At 44.6% G+C, this 14764-nt stretch overlaps 1 protein-coding gene across 1 annotated transcript in view; it reads left to right on the forward strand.

Moving 5' to 3' along the window:
* LOC119383812 (MAM and LDL-receptor class A domain-containing protein 1) overlaps positions 1-14764 on the forward strand; it is a 167892-nt gene that overhangs the window by 102917 nt on the left and 50211 nt on the right. Inside the window, exons 27-33 of the mRNA XM_049412968.1 lie at positions 83-314; positions 1145-1265; positions 4724-4862; positions 7655-7769; positions 10339-10413; positions 12665-12883; positions 13802-13933. Of these exons, the coding sequence (XP_049268925.1) occupies positions 83-314; positions 1145-1265; positions 4724-4862; positions 7655-7769; positions 10339-10413; positions 12665-12883; positions 13802-13933 (1033 nt within the window). The remainder of the gene's footprint in view (positions 1-82; positions 315-1144; positions 1266-4723; positions 4863-7654; positions 7770-10338; positions 10414-12664; positions 12884-13801; positions 13934-14764) is intronic.

The following is a 14764-nucleotide window of genomic DNA, read 5'->3' on the forward strand; positions in this document are numbered from 1 at the left end:
TCATTCTGCACTTGGGCTCGTTAAGATAGCAACATTTCAGAAATAGGGAGAATATGCACAATACGCATTTTTGCCTGCACAGATCGTGTTCGATGCAACAACATCTGATGCCGCGGGAGCAATCGTAGCAGTGGACGACATCAGCCTCGGCAATGCGCCTTGTCCTTTCCCCGGAAGCTGCTCCTTCGAAGAGGACATGTGCGGATGGACCAGCAAAAAGAATATGAACAGCGCGCATTGGTATCGCCACCGGGGTTTTACAGTTTTCAATACAACAGGTGTGCAGAAAGACCACACGTTGGGCACAACCAAAGGTAAGACGTTTCATTCCCTCCCTGCTGCGTTGTTATCCGCTACCGCAAGCAGAAGGAAGCGCTCGTATTTATCTGTCCCTTTGACCGTCATCTTGAGCTTAGGGCTACAGCGTTCCTCACTACAGCAATAGACACAGCGCCACTATTGACAACTTTCTCACCATAAGTATCTGCCTATTTTACATCCACTGCAATACGAACGACTCTGTCCATAATTTCCAAATGGCATTTCTTGTGGGAGCTGATTCCCTTTATCTATGTGCTGTAATATTTAAGGCATCTAAGGGGTGGCTGCTTCAAAACTTGCGCTTGGTGACGCTAGCTGAAACGATGTTAAGAAACTTAAACAATTTATGGGTAACTGATCCATTCTGTGGCAGGTATCATCCCTAGCTCCACATGCTGACAAAACCTCAAGTGAAGCTAGTGCAAGTTTCGTAGACCCTTCCATGTAGCACATGCTAGAACTGCTTCTTCATTACAGCTCCTGCACCCTCACAGAGCGTCGCATTTTCCACCTCCTGGTCACACACTGTTTCGCTGTAAAACGCGGCCATGATAAAGGTGTGTAAAGGAACACTTGTTGTGGCAAAACGCTCTGCAAATTCTTGAAAAAATGCTAATTAATTGTCGCGTCGTTTGTTAACAATAGAGCAGCGCACAAACAGAGTAACACACGACGATGTTAGGGAAGCGCCATTGTGTACAACACCCAGCAGTTGTACACTTCCACTGCTTGCATTTTCTCCTCTGTACCGGTAACATATTGCCTTTGTCTTTCCACGTTGCCGATCCTCCCGTTGAAGGCTGTACTGTTCATGGCTTTGCAGGATACTACCTTCTCCTCGACGCAGCTGACTTGGCCGGTTCTACCTCGGCAGTCTACAGAGTCAAATGTTGCCCCTGGGCCCTTCAGTATGCTTCAGCCTTACTATTCAATGAGAAAAGACTGTGAGTATCCCTTGGCGAAATCTGTATTCTTAACAAGTTATGGCGAAACACGACGTCAAGTAATGCACACCGACGCCCGTCATTGACGAGAATGTTTCAAGTGAATTAAAATCATTAAAAAGTAATCTCGCATTGAAATAAGCATCTTCATCTTACAATAACATACGCACCAGCTCATCCCTATCACTACCGCCATCACCATACATTTTGTCATGTTAACTAGGGACAAACTGCATCCTAGTCATCAACAAACCGATGCACCGACTCTGTTGAACGTGGGAAAGACGAAGAAAATGTTTTAAACTTCGGCATTGAATAGCGCGAGTTCTAATAGGAATCCTTTGTTGAAACTTGAGACACCGAGCAAAATAAACTGAAATGTTTTTGTTTACTATTTACATGCTGTACTACTCGCTTAAAGTTTCCCGATTGCCGCGAGCAGAGTACTCTACCGAAATAGTGTTATCTTTCTTCAGTTCATTGGGGTTCTCGTGTGCAGTTTCTGCATGTGTAGCTTCCTAAGCATTCGTAGCTACAAGTCCTCGGTCGTAACAGTTGTTTTATGATCACCCTTGGACGCCGCCATCGTACTAATACAGCATACAATGTTGATGTCAATTTGCCTAAAACACAAAAGAGAACGATCAAGACTGGCAGAAAGCCTAGACAAATATATCAATCTCACCCTCCACATTTTGAGAGAGTGGAGGGCAATCTTAAAAGCTTGAAGCTCCAGAGGTCTGTCAGATTTTGTGAATATGCATTTATTGGTAACGGTTCGAAAACGCTTGCTATACAGAGCAGCACTTCTGGAGAACTGTTAACCTGATATGTAGAGTGATGTTAGTATGGACGTATATAGAGCTTAACGTGGAACACGTAATTTCAGTCAGGCGTGCGGGTCAACGAAATACCACTTTCTACGTCGTGTTGTCTTAGGCAGTTAATAGAAGAAATTATGCAAAAGCCTAAGATTTACTTAAAAGCAAGCATATGGGGGGGGGGGGAGCATAAAAGAAAGCCAGGGGGGTTAACCAGTGCTGAGCCTCATAGGCTACCTTGCGCTGGGGAAAGGGGGAAGAAAGGTTAGAGAGGAAAAAATAATAGTCACTGTTGCAGCCGACGTAACAGATCCTGCGCTCTATAACGGCTACACGGATGGCTCTACCACCCTAACCAGCTCCACCGGCGCAGCAGTCAACCCCTTACGACACATTAGCCTCACTTACAAGATTTTTCACGTCAGCACATCTACTGGTCCGGAGCTTGTCGCTCTGCGCGGTGCCGTCGACTATATCAGCCAACAACCAGCTAATCGATGGGCAGTATTTTCCGGCCTTACAATGTCTTTCGTCAGCACTTTCTCCCGAATCCTATGAACAACCTTTGTCGGAGATACGAGAAGCGCTGCACTATGCAAATGAAAAAGGAGACGATGTCGTGTTTTAATGGTTGCCAACTCACTGCCTGTATCTCTGGCAACGACATCGCCGATGAATCTGCCAGAAAAAAAACACGCAGAAACAAACATTGTTTATACGTCTTTATGAAGGATTGACGCGGATCAAGACTTAAAAACACTTGTGTAGCGATTGGCGTAGTTCCAAATCCTGCGCTCAACGCACCTTCTCTACTGTGAAACCTGAGGAAGCGCTTAGCACGGGCACCCAGCGAATCCCGTTCTTAGATTGCCGTTCCCACTGTTCCGTCTACCAAGCCGTCGATGACGTCAATGTTTGAGGGAAGCATGTACGGTTTCCTCGGCACGAGCAGAATCTTGTTAGGGAGATTCGTGAACAGTGTGTGCGACATGCGCGCCACTTTTTGCTTTGCTTTATCGACTTCCTTCTTGATACGGCACTTGAGACGCGTGTCGTCTTCACCGTGTTCCGTCAGGCTGTTTCTCCCTTCACACGCAGCGACGAAACGCTGGAGAAGCGCCCGTGCGAGGAGCAATCGCGCGCTTGGCGAGGCGGTGGCACCCTCTTCTTGCGCAGTGAAGGTGTCAGCCACGTGTTTCCGAAGTGATTTTAGCGATGTTAAGTTAATTATTGTGACTACGTCTTGGCTATTTCTGTTAAATATATTATTTTAACACGGTTTTGAGCATTCCCAGCCTTGTCTTAGGCCTGTATTGAGCACTTGAATGTGCGCGTGATCACGCCACATGAGATCTACGGACACTGCAGAAGTGGCAAACATAGTAGTTTAGATACCATCGACTATATTCTCTGCACACATCAATAAAACTGTTGCTGCTGCGTGGTGTTTCCCGGAAACATACAGAATAATGCCGTCTGCGTCTGGGTGTGTCTTTCACCAACGCCTACTCATTTAAGGTTGAGATGGCCGACAGCTCCGTGTGCAACGTCTGTGCTGTCGAAGAAACTATTGAGCACCACTGGCCTTATCGCCCGACTTATGCAAACGAGAACCTTGACCTGTATAGTGCTATAAATCACATGGACGAAAACGCTTTCACTGTCGAGCAGATACTAGGATCATGGGACTGTCCATCACAGTTCCGGAAGGCAACGAAACAGCTGCTGAAAGTTCTAAAGTATACTGAATGATTCATGCTCTGTGATATCAAAGCGAGCAGTGTATTTTAGTCATTCTAGCACCTAACATAAGCACAAAAAAGTAGGATATAAACGATGGCTGCACTATAGTAAACATTGTTGCTGTAAAAGGCATTCTTATCACATTCTACACCCATATGAGCCAAAACCAAACAATTTTTCCCGCATTATTTCAAGGTGTCAAATGCACCGCACGAGTGCGGAGACCGAACATTACCTTTATCCAATACTATCACAATTAAAGCACGCAACCTATCATTTTATGGCGTAGATTTTCGTTCATTTTACTTCTAGAGACTGGTGAAAAGCTAGTGACGACGCCACTAAAAGCCAGGAAAAAAAACTTTTCTATTACTTCTTTCCATCGTCTTTCATTTGAATATATACTTACGGCATTATATTCTGCTAGAAGTTTCCGTTATTGTTTTTACTATTGTTCTTTAATCCTGTTGTTTAGCGAGGTTCTCGTTTTGATGTTTTTCTGGCGTCATCACGAACTTCCCGCTTGTAATAAGAAAGGAGAGGCTGGCCAGAGAAAGATACTTGGTGCATCCTGTGATAGTGTTGATAAAATCATTGTTAGGTTTTCGCATATAGGTAGTGCATGTGAAATGAATCAGTGAATTTTGGAACTTTGCGACAGCGTTAAAAAAACGAATCTTTGGTTTTGGCGCGTTCGGGTGATGCTTGTGATATGGAAGCCTCAGTACCGGCATTCTTGTCTCATGCTTCGAACAGTTTGCTAGCCTCCGCTATGTCCTGTCCCTCTCTCGCTCTTTCTTATGTAGCTGTGCAGCGTCACTAGTTAATAAGCATAGTTTCGTGCAAAAGAAAGACGTTAACACTTATTCACATATCTATGTATGCCCTTCCCAGCTGGAGCATCCTTTACTGTTGCATTCGCCGACAAGACTGGGGCGATTTCTGGCCTTTCACAAACAGTCCAAGCTACTTCATCAAGCGAATGGACGCGTCTTTCCTATTGAACGCTCCGATCTTCCTGTCCGCATTTTCGGTAAGCAGCCAGACGGATTTAGTAAACACCAAAATGTATTTAGGTATAAAGGTGGACTTAAAGTGCACGTTAGAACTGCAACCTGCAGCTCTTTTGAACGTATTTGCTACCAGTAGTGCACAAACGCCTTTTTCAACCATCAATTCAGTTTTCAAGTATGCAAAAAGAAAAATGAGCATGTGCATGAATGTAGAATCAAGCATTTAGCTCCGCATTTATGTATTTCTACGGGATACCAACCATACTGTCTTAATATCTCCAGTGTTCTGCGGCTTGGCTAAGGCTCGTGCATGCCTATTTAGTCGCAGCATCTCAGTACGTCTTTTTTGTAAAGTTGATACTTTTATTTGCATTGATTAAAGACATATATATATATATATATATATATATATATATGTGTGTGTGTGTGTGTGTGTGTGTGTGTGTGTGTGTGTGTGTGTGTGTGTGTGTGTGTGTGTGTGTGTGTGTGTGTGTGTGTGCTTAATCAATGCAATTAATAGTATCAACTTTGCAAACAAGTCTTACTTTTTTGCCGCAGAACACTGGAGATATTAAGACAGTATGGTTGGTATCCCGTATAAATACATAAATGCGGATCTGCCGCAAATTTTCTTTATTTTTCCGCATGTGATACGGATATGTTTGGCCTTTTCAAGCAGTTGCAGTTAAGCAGGAAATGGGAGACTAGCTGATGAGATTTATGTTTTCAGTAATTATGGCAATAGTAAATTTTAGTACACACTCTTGACAGGAGAATCTCACGGACTGCAACATAATTTCATCAACGAAAACCAATACGGCGAAATACGTAAATACGTTATTAACACGAAAGTGTTTTATGCGGGGGTCCACCAAGAATTCAGTGACGTATTTCCGTCACGGAAATGACGTTGAAAAAATGCACACCATCAGATGGCAAAGAAAAAAAGTTCCGTCAACGGGCATCGAACCCACGACGGCTAGGTCGCAAGAACAGATGCCGGGCACGCTATCTACTGCGCCACGGTCACAGACTCTAGAGCCCTTACACACGCGCCTTTTATATCTACCACTCTCCCGGTCGGCGGGGTGGTGTTGTCCTCTGGGAGCGGTAAAGTAAAGTAATTCGTCATTACTGTGGCCTCCGCGATTAGCACCTGCAACGCGTTACACGTCCGTCCCATTCGGCGCGTTTTCAAAAGAAGTTGAGTTTTGTCAATGCCTTAACACGCCGTGAGGGGGCGATCTTAGCACAAGCGTCGTAAAAGCGGCGGTCTCGCTCATAGCATCACGCTAATCCAAACCAAAAAAATCACAGCATATCCACGGAGTGAATGATAATGAGTGGGCGAAGCTGCGGAGGTTCATCGGTAAACCGTGAATCTTCCGTGAATTCTGCCCAGTACATCATCACCGACGTGAGATCGGGCGGGTTTATACTAAAGGTTCGATGAATTATGACGACTTGCAGCTCACTTTAATTTCACATGTACGCTGTGAATTTTCATTGTTTAGAAACCATTGCTTTAGAAAACATCTGGCGTCTTTCGTTAAGCAGCTGGCGTCTTTTCGTTTTGCTTTAGAAACATCTGGCGTTCTTTCGTTTTGCTTTTAGAAAACATCTGGCGTCTTTCGTTGGTTTATTTCATCGATCAACGGCGTTTTGAACAAAATTTTTATTTACGCACTACGACTACGACAACTACGAGGGACGAACGGGTGCCGCTTTAAGGAGCTTCGCCCCTAAAATACCTCTGCGACGCGCGCCTGCCTCACCTGGCTGTAGCACCGCGTTCCCCGCTTACGCTTCCCCCGAGAAAAATCGCGGCCGGGCTACAGGGGCGGCGCAACGCGCTTTGCGTTTCCCTCTAGTCCTGAAGCAGTGTTCAACCACACTTTAACATGCCGCGGGATGGCGACCAAGTTCTGCGTCCAATATGCGACGCTCTTCTGGCTATCACACCTCGTTCTATGATTACGCTTTCACCATTAACTACTACAGCTACCACAAGAGTTCGTTTAATCATTGATCGGGTACGTTAGTCGTCGGGATGGAGATGAACCACTAAGCATCAAAGTGGGTGCGTCGATGTTAAACGGTGCTACAGCTGCTAGACATCTATATACATTGTGCAAACTCTCTCATATAAATGTATAACAAACGTTCAACTACTTCTGTAAGGACACGTTTCACTTTCGTGGTATTTCGATTCCTATGACGGAGGGATCAACCATGTTTTTTTTTTTTATGGTGCGGCTAAGTAACAGACATTTACTCTCTATCAGTCGCAAAAAAAATGTGACATCACATTGCAACAGGCACTCCCTTGCATTCTTTTAAGGGCAGTCTTTGCGTTGTAAAGTCTTGTTACCATTAACTACCAGACAATTACAAGGAAGAACGGTACAATGCGTCGCTCAGAAATCTTGTTCGGAGTGAACATCTAAGGTGCGCTAGCGACACGATGAACCTTATAAGTTTAGTGACATTGAAACATTTTTGCAACGCACCGGTGGATGCTTGCGCTGCAATTGCCATACTAGGAAATCCAGTCGTCAGTGCCTAAACATTTTTATCGTTTCTCCTTAAACTGACAGTTTAGAGTGCACGAGCGCAACCTAGTATATTACCTACACAAAACTTAACGACTGCATTTCAGATATATATACTCAGCATTTCGGAAACGGCAGGAAGAGACAAAAGAACTAATTATTTTATTTCACTTCAAATAAGACCTACAGTAAGGCCAGCGCTCTAGTGAAATAATTGTACTTTGCCATCTACCAGCATGGGTTTATGTCGCATTGCGCAGGTACTCATCACCGGTTGGACTGCACGTGGACGCAGTGACGTCATCATCGATGACATCGACGTACGTCGTGGAAAATGCCCGGAGGCAGCACGTACCACAATAATACCTGGACCAGGTACGTCAGAGCTTGCACTCAAGACTTGGTTCTGAGACAACTGCCTCTAAAGCGCAAATTTGCGGCACATATAGGCGGCGTGTGACTTTTGTGTTGTGGTTTACACTTTTCATTCTATGTTTGCCAAATGAACTGTGGCTTTCAATATGGGTGGATCCCGCGCATAGGTGGGAATTACACAGAGCGAAGCTTTCAGTGATGCATACTGGCGCAAAAAGTAAGAAGTGTGCAGACTGAACAATAACATACAAATACCCTTATGCAGAGGTATCGCAATGTCGAAAATTTAACATGCCGATGCATATGTTCACATGCATTCCGGCGCCCGGGTCACACTGAACACACATCAATGTATTAGACGCAACAGCGCTCGTCTTTGGCCTGCATGCCAGTACCACCACTCACGAGACAGCTTTTCTTCACGTTACGCGTAGTCATTCGTGTCAGTGTTCGTAATACGAGAACCGATTTCAACTAGCACCATTTCAAATTAATGCGTGGGTGTCGTGGCAGAACCACTTTGAAGAGAACGAGGGTATCGTATTTTTTGAAGTATTATTGTGCTTGGTGTACTTGTCACCCGTATCGCACTACCGTTCTCGTATAGTGTTTTAATCGTGAGGTGTGCAGTAGTTGCCGTTCATAAGAGACCTCTGTTATTGAGTGTGCAACTAGTTGCTTCGGCCGAGGCCACTGAGTATCTGCAAGCCTGCCTTGGTGCTTGAAATCCTTTCGTTTTTTACCCTGAAGTACTCATGATGGTTAGCGCAAACGGCACACGGACAGAAAGAAGAAAACGACGACGCACCGTCGTCGTTTTCTTCTTTCCGTCCGTGTGCCGTTTGCGCTAACCATCATGAGCATTTTCCAACTCGCTACCCTCCTTACCGTAAAGTACCCTCGATTAAAACCTCTGCCGAAAAATATACTGCCAGGAATACATGACGAGAGAAGAAAGGCCAGGGCGGCAAACTCGCACAAAAATTTCACGATCACCCAGACGTAGCGTATATTGACGCTGCTAGATAGTCCAGAGACCGTTACAACATATGCGCGGGCACCGGCAACGGGGACCCTGTTACGGCAGCCACCGTAAAAAGGGCTTGTGCCTTAGAGACAGGGGAAGCCGCCATGGCGCTGGCCACCTCCGTCCAGGCAACTAATTACATCGTGAGCGATTCTAAAAAGGCCCTCAAGAACTTCATGATGTGTTGGTTCGTGTTGGTTCCTACTGTATCCTGACTTCGAGACACTGAATTAGCTTCTGGTGACGTGCTCGCCCTAGACACTGTGACGTTTTCCAGACGGCTACATTGTCTGTCGCACGCCGTACGTGCGTTACGCAAGTGCGCAGTCAACGATATGCGAAATTTTGTCTCGGTGTCCACTTGTGCTGAGTACAAGACGCCGAGATTGGCAACCATGCGAGCCATTTAGCGTTAGACCCTATCGCAAGCGTGTCAGGAGACGACTCACCTGACATCGACAACGCCATGCAACAGGGCTTGTGCATCGGAATTTCGGAAACGTCTACTGTGTATTCACCTGCGTACACGACAATAGCGCACCAGTTTGACTTCGCTCGCTGGTTTCATGGGTCCGCTGAACTGTACAGTGACCACACGGCAACAGCAGACGATCGAGAAAGCGACATACGAGTGGCCATTTTGTGTGTTTTTGTACTTGACGTCATCACAACTAGCCTTACTGCTGCGGGAAGTCAACAGAATTGGTACTGTGGTCCGACATCACGCTAGTGTCGATGTCAGTAGGTTGGGCACGCGAAACTTGACTTTAATGTTAAAATAAAATGTCTTATCAGCATTTATTGAGCTTCACACTTGGTCAAATCCGTCTTGTATACAGATATTTGTATGGCAAGGTAAACTCAGCTTCTAAAAATGGGTGTCAGCACCACTATATCACATAGTTGACGGCCTGCTCATAGTAATACAAAGAGACGCAATATTCTCGTAGGACTGTTTTGGGTTATATGAGCTTCGTTGCCCGCTATGTAGCCAAAGGTATATATCATCGCAAAACTGACAGACGGCTGTTTGCGCAAAATTTGGTGCTTCCTTGAATGATTTTACGCGAATACTTACATTTTTTCTGGCCTGTATATTTTTAGGCTAAATATTTTGTAACGAGCCGGAAGCCATGTGCAGTGTGGAACTGTCCCGTGAGGAGATTACAGCCTTCTTCTTTTTTTGCTAAAAGAAAACGTGTATTGAGCAAAGGGACACTAAAATAATATTTTGTATAGCCTACCATCGACAAACTTTTGAGGAAGAGCTTAACGGCTGCCACTTGTGAGGTAATCGTGTACGGGATATTTAAACTCACCTACACGATTGCCTTCCTGTATTTATGAGCGTGAATATGACACTTGGTGGGCCCAAAGCTTCTGCTTGATTGACAAGACAATATTTGACGTAACAGTTTGCTATTCTTAAATTTTTTAAAAGTGCTATCTTTGTGGTCATTAGCAACATCTAGGCCCTCAGTATACTTGTGGATACGAAATCGTTCAGATTTCGCATTACTTTCACAAAATGTTCTCTTTCAGAAACGAAAACTTCAGTTCGTCCCACAACACCAGCAGTCCCGCAGCCCGCGCCCACACAGGAAACCACGTCAACAGGTAATAGAATAGTTCTGCATGTGCTAAATGCTTTTTTTTTCTGTCCATGAAGGTGGCACAAGAGGCTGGTTCTGGGTGTTACGTGAATTCCATTAACCTGGAGCTTTGAATTCCTAAAATTCTGCTGATGAAGGCGTCGTTTTAGTAGCCTTTAATTAAACTAGGACATTGTATCTCCAACTTCTATGCATTGCTTAATAGTAAGTACTAGGAAACCACGGAGAAATCTGCGAATCTTCGACGGAACTTTTCAGCATGCACAAGAACAGAATTTTTGGTATACCTTATCCCGGAAAATTGTAGCTTTTCTGTCGGGGGAAACACTGTATTTCTTCGTTTAAAAGACGCACAGTGTTACTAGTATGACTATGTCGAAACACGCTAAGAGCAACAGAGAACGATTTACCTGGTATTCTAAAACAATACGAAACAATGTTCCCTGTTGGAATGACTATGTTATCTGTTTTCAATTACACGATTTTTGCGCAATGAATGTCACATGCGTTTTTGTGCATTTAGATACAATTAACATTTAGAAGTGAAACTTCGGCTCTGCTTCTTCTGTAGAGCGTCGGACGTGCAACTTTAAGTATGTCTATTTCGCTGTCACTGATCCCGTCAATGCGGAGGCACTCGCCGGGCAGATTCCAAGCTGACGTATCAGCCTCCCGAAAGCACAACGAAAGCGCGGACAATTTAGGGTAGGTCCTTTTTGTGCGCCAGCGAACGCCGATTGTGGTCTAAAGAGCGAGTCAGAGCCAAGAGCTGATAACACAAACAATATATATTCTCGGTTAAGGCAGTGCAAGCATCACACAAACATGCACACTCGGCTGGTATCAATTACAACTCACCATTTGATTTAGATGGTGTTGAAAACGACGGGAACAAAAACGGATCGCGCGCTACAAATGCAGTATTATGCATTACAAACTATTCAAGAACACCTAAAGTCTTTAATATTCACCAAACTTGCCCAGCCCACAATTCTTGGTAGGTAGGTTGAATGCTTCTCTTCTAGGAAACATTCACGCAAACTCCAGCGCTGATTATCGTTGCTCCCTTAGTCGTAGGCCCCGAATCTTTCTCTTCCAGGAAACACTCACGCAACTTTTCCCTGCGCACACGGCGTCATCACTCGATTCTTCAAGATCGAGTGACCGCACTACATCATAAAACACGTCTTTGGCCGACCGAATGAGACTCACTTCAACAACATAACTTCTTTCCCATCTCTGGACTCCTTCACGCCACGTCGCTGCATGCTTATATCTCCTCGCGCCTGGCTTCCAGAAGCTTCGGGTGTCTTCCTATACGTGCAGCACAGCCAAAGCTAGGGAAAGGGCTAGATTCTTCTCGCCGGTTCCGCTCGCCATGGCGTCACTCGGCATTGCATCATGTTCTCTTTCGCGATGTTTCCAGCCTTTACCGAGCGTTTTATCCGGGACTACTGTTTGGCGGCGGCCGTTACGAGTGGGGGACGAGGCGCGGGCACGGCATCTTTTGATACTTGTTTTTGTTTTCGTTGCGCACGCTTGTTGAGGCAACAGTTGGCGCCGTGATTTCATGCTGTCGTCTCAAAGCGGTGGCGCCCTAATTAAGCGCTCGTTTGTGACATTCACGCTCTCTCTGAACCCCTCCTCCCCACCAGCTTAAGTGGCTGAAAGTTGTATAAACCGACGTAAGTGTTGGGCAAACGTTGTCTAACAACAGCTATTGAGGGCTCGCGTTTTTTCTTCTAGCATAGGCGTGCTAATAGTCGAGATTGAATGCTGATGTGATGCGTTTGGGTGATACCGGCATGGGCGTTCTGGGTCACCCCTCTACATCTGCCTGCTTTATATCTTTGCTATTGATTTCTATAGACAGCCGATCGCTCTAAGTACAGAGCGGGATCCTATGTTTACCTATAGAGGATAAAGACCTCATAGTCAACATGTCAAACAGCTTGACAAAAACACCGCTCTTCGTTAATAACAACGAAGTCCTGTAGACTCAGGTTAGAAAAGCACTTAAGCACAAATGTAGTGAACAGACAGGAAAAACCACTCGAAGATTTGGTACGTGCGTGATTGTGTACTTTTTTACGGGAAATGGCTATCGTATCATCCAATCATAGGTTATTCTCAAGCTCCATTGTGTTGGCGTTTTCTACAAGCATGTTTATTTGTCAAGATAAACCGACACCGCGTGAAGTTTTTCTTTTGTAGTTGGAATTACTACTCAGCGAGCAATTTATTTCCGATTCCAGAGGCACCTACAGTGCCCACGGAAGTTGTTACTCCGGAACAAGTGCCAAGTGAAACTCCGGTACCAGTGGCAAGCGAAACCCCAGAACCTCCTGAGCCTGGACCAGCCGTGCTGTGTCGACGTGGCGAGTTCAGCTGCAGAGACGGCAGCACTTGCATTCCATCTGCACTGCTCTGTGATGGTGTTAAGGACTGTCCGAATGGATTGGACGAGAAGTGCGGTGAGAACTTCAAGAAACATTTTTGTCACGCGTGCTAATTGATATTGCCGAAATTATTTTCTTGTTGCATGAAAAATTAGATATCATCGGTCTACTCAATCGGATACTGGCTCTTCAATGTTTATCAACACGCGTTTTCGTAAAATTCGGAACTGGATAAACAAACAAAACCTTTGCGAAACTTTATAGGAATCAAATCAGCAATATTTCAGCGAAGCTATTCGCATACATACATACATACATACATACATACATACATACATACATACATACATACATACATACATACATACATACATACATACATACATACATACATACATACATACATACATACATACATACATACATACATACATACATACATACATACATACATACATACATACATACATACATACATACATACATACATACATACATACCAGTGTTAGGATTATGCGAAACAAAGTATCGTGGTTTGGTTTTACCAGCTAACTTGATTTGGGACATGTTTTGTATCCTCAACTAAAAATTATTTGGTAATTACGTCTTCTAACAGGGTAAATTTCTCAATACAATAATTTGTTGTATATTAATCATCCGTAAGTTCTCTTTACAACTAAGTTGGAAAATAAAACGCTGGAAACTAGTGTATTCTACTCTTCGACTTGCTATTACTGTAACAGACATTTTAATGTCTGCATTGCTCCGTCTTGTTTCGATGTTTACGTGTCCTGTAACATCAGTGTAGCCGGCAACGTAGCCTTAACTAGCATTCAAGTGATGCTATCCTTAAGAAAACCACCAATACGCATCAAGAGGCAACTTTCAGTCGTTGATGATTCAATGGCTCCTCATGTAGCAATACCTGCATATTTAACTTCACGTGTTGGTTCTTTGTCGATTCTTACGCATTTTTTTGTCCACTGGTTACAGGAAGGGCCAAGCAATGCAATGAAAACGAATTCCTCTGTGCTTCTGGCTCTCCTAGCGCGTGCATGCCGCGGTCTCTCCTCTGCGATGGACACGAGGACTGCGCTGGCGGATCCGATGAATCTTTATGTCGGGGTAAGATTCGGTGATTTGAAATACGTCATTACGGTTATATCGGTTGCGTACGTGTGCTGTGATTAGCACTTTCTTGTTAAGCACTATTCTCTTGAAGTATCTGAATCACTGTTCAAGACCGCACGACTGCTTTGGTGTACGCCTCATGGTGGCGAAGCGCTAGGAGGAACGGAGCACATATATATATATATATATATATATATATATATATATATATATATATATATATATATATATATATATATATATATATATATATATATATATATATATAGTATATTACAGTGCAACCTAGGTGATACGATCACGGCTCATACGACTTTCAGAGTGATAGGAATATTTTTTTTTGTACCGGCCAAGGCTCATTGGCCTGCGATATAATTGAGTACGGTTGTTTCGAACAGATTTTCACTCCGCGACATTTCATACGACCGTACGCTACCACGCAGGTACGAAGAGGCGCTGTCGCGGAAGACGCGCCAAACCCGTGCGGGCGCAGAAACGCAACCGCGGGCATGCGCGCCGAGCCGCCAACTGGTCAGAATCAGGTGTAACAAAAATAATTTTCTTACACAGTGATCATAGTAAACTTTCAGTGACGCGTTGTAGCCTCCGAGATTGTGTGCGCGAATCTTGGAGGCCCTAATGCGCCTCCGTGTGCCTTCGCGTTTTAATTAGAAGCCATGTCCTCCATGCAAGCGATTCCCTCGTGCATCAGACACCCTATGAAAGGTGGACGAGGACCGAAAAAAGACAAGGAAGAAGGAGCTAGGCCTCACAACGTCAACATGCACGACTGTTGGGGACGCACTTGTGCAGGCACGGCCGTTA

The sequence above is a fragment of the Rhipicephalus sanguineus genome, chromosome 2, assembly GCF_013339695.2.
Source record: "Rhipicephalus sanguineus isolate Rsan-2018 chromosome 2, BIME_Rsan_1.4, whole genome shotgun sequence".
NCBI lineage: Eukaryota > Metazoa > Arthropoda > Arachnida > Ixodida > Ixodidae > Rhipicephalus > Rhipicephalus sanguineus.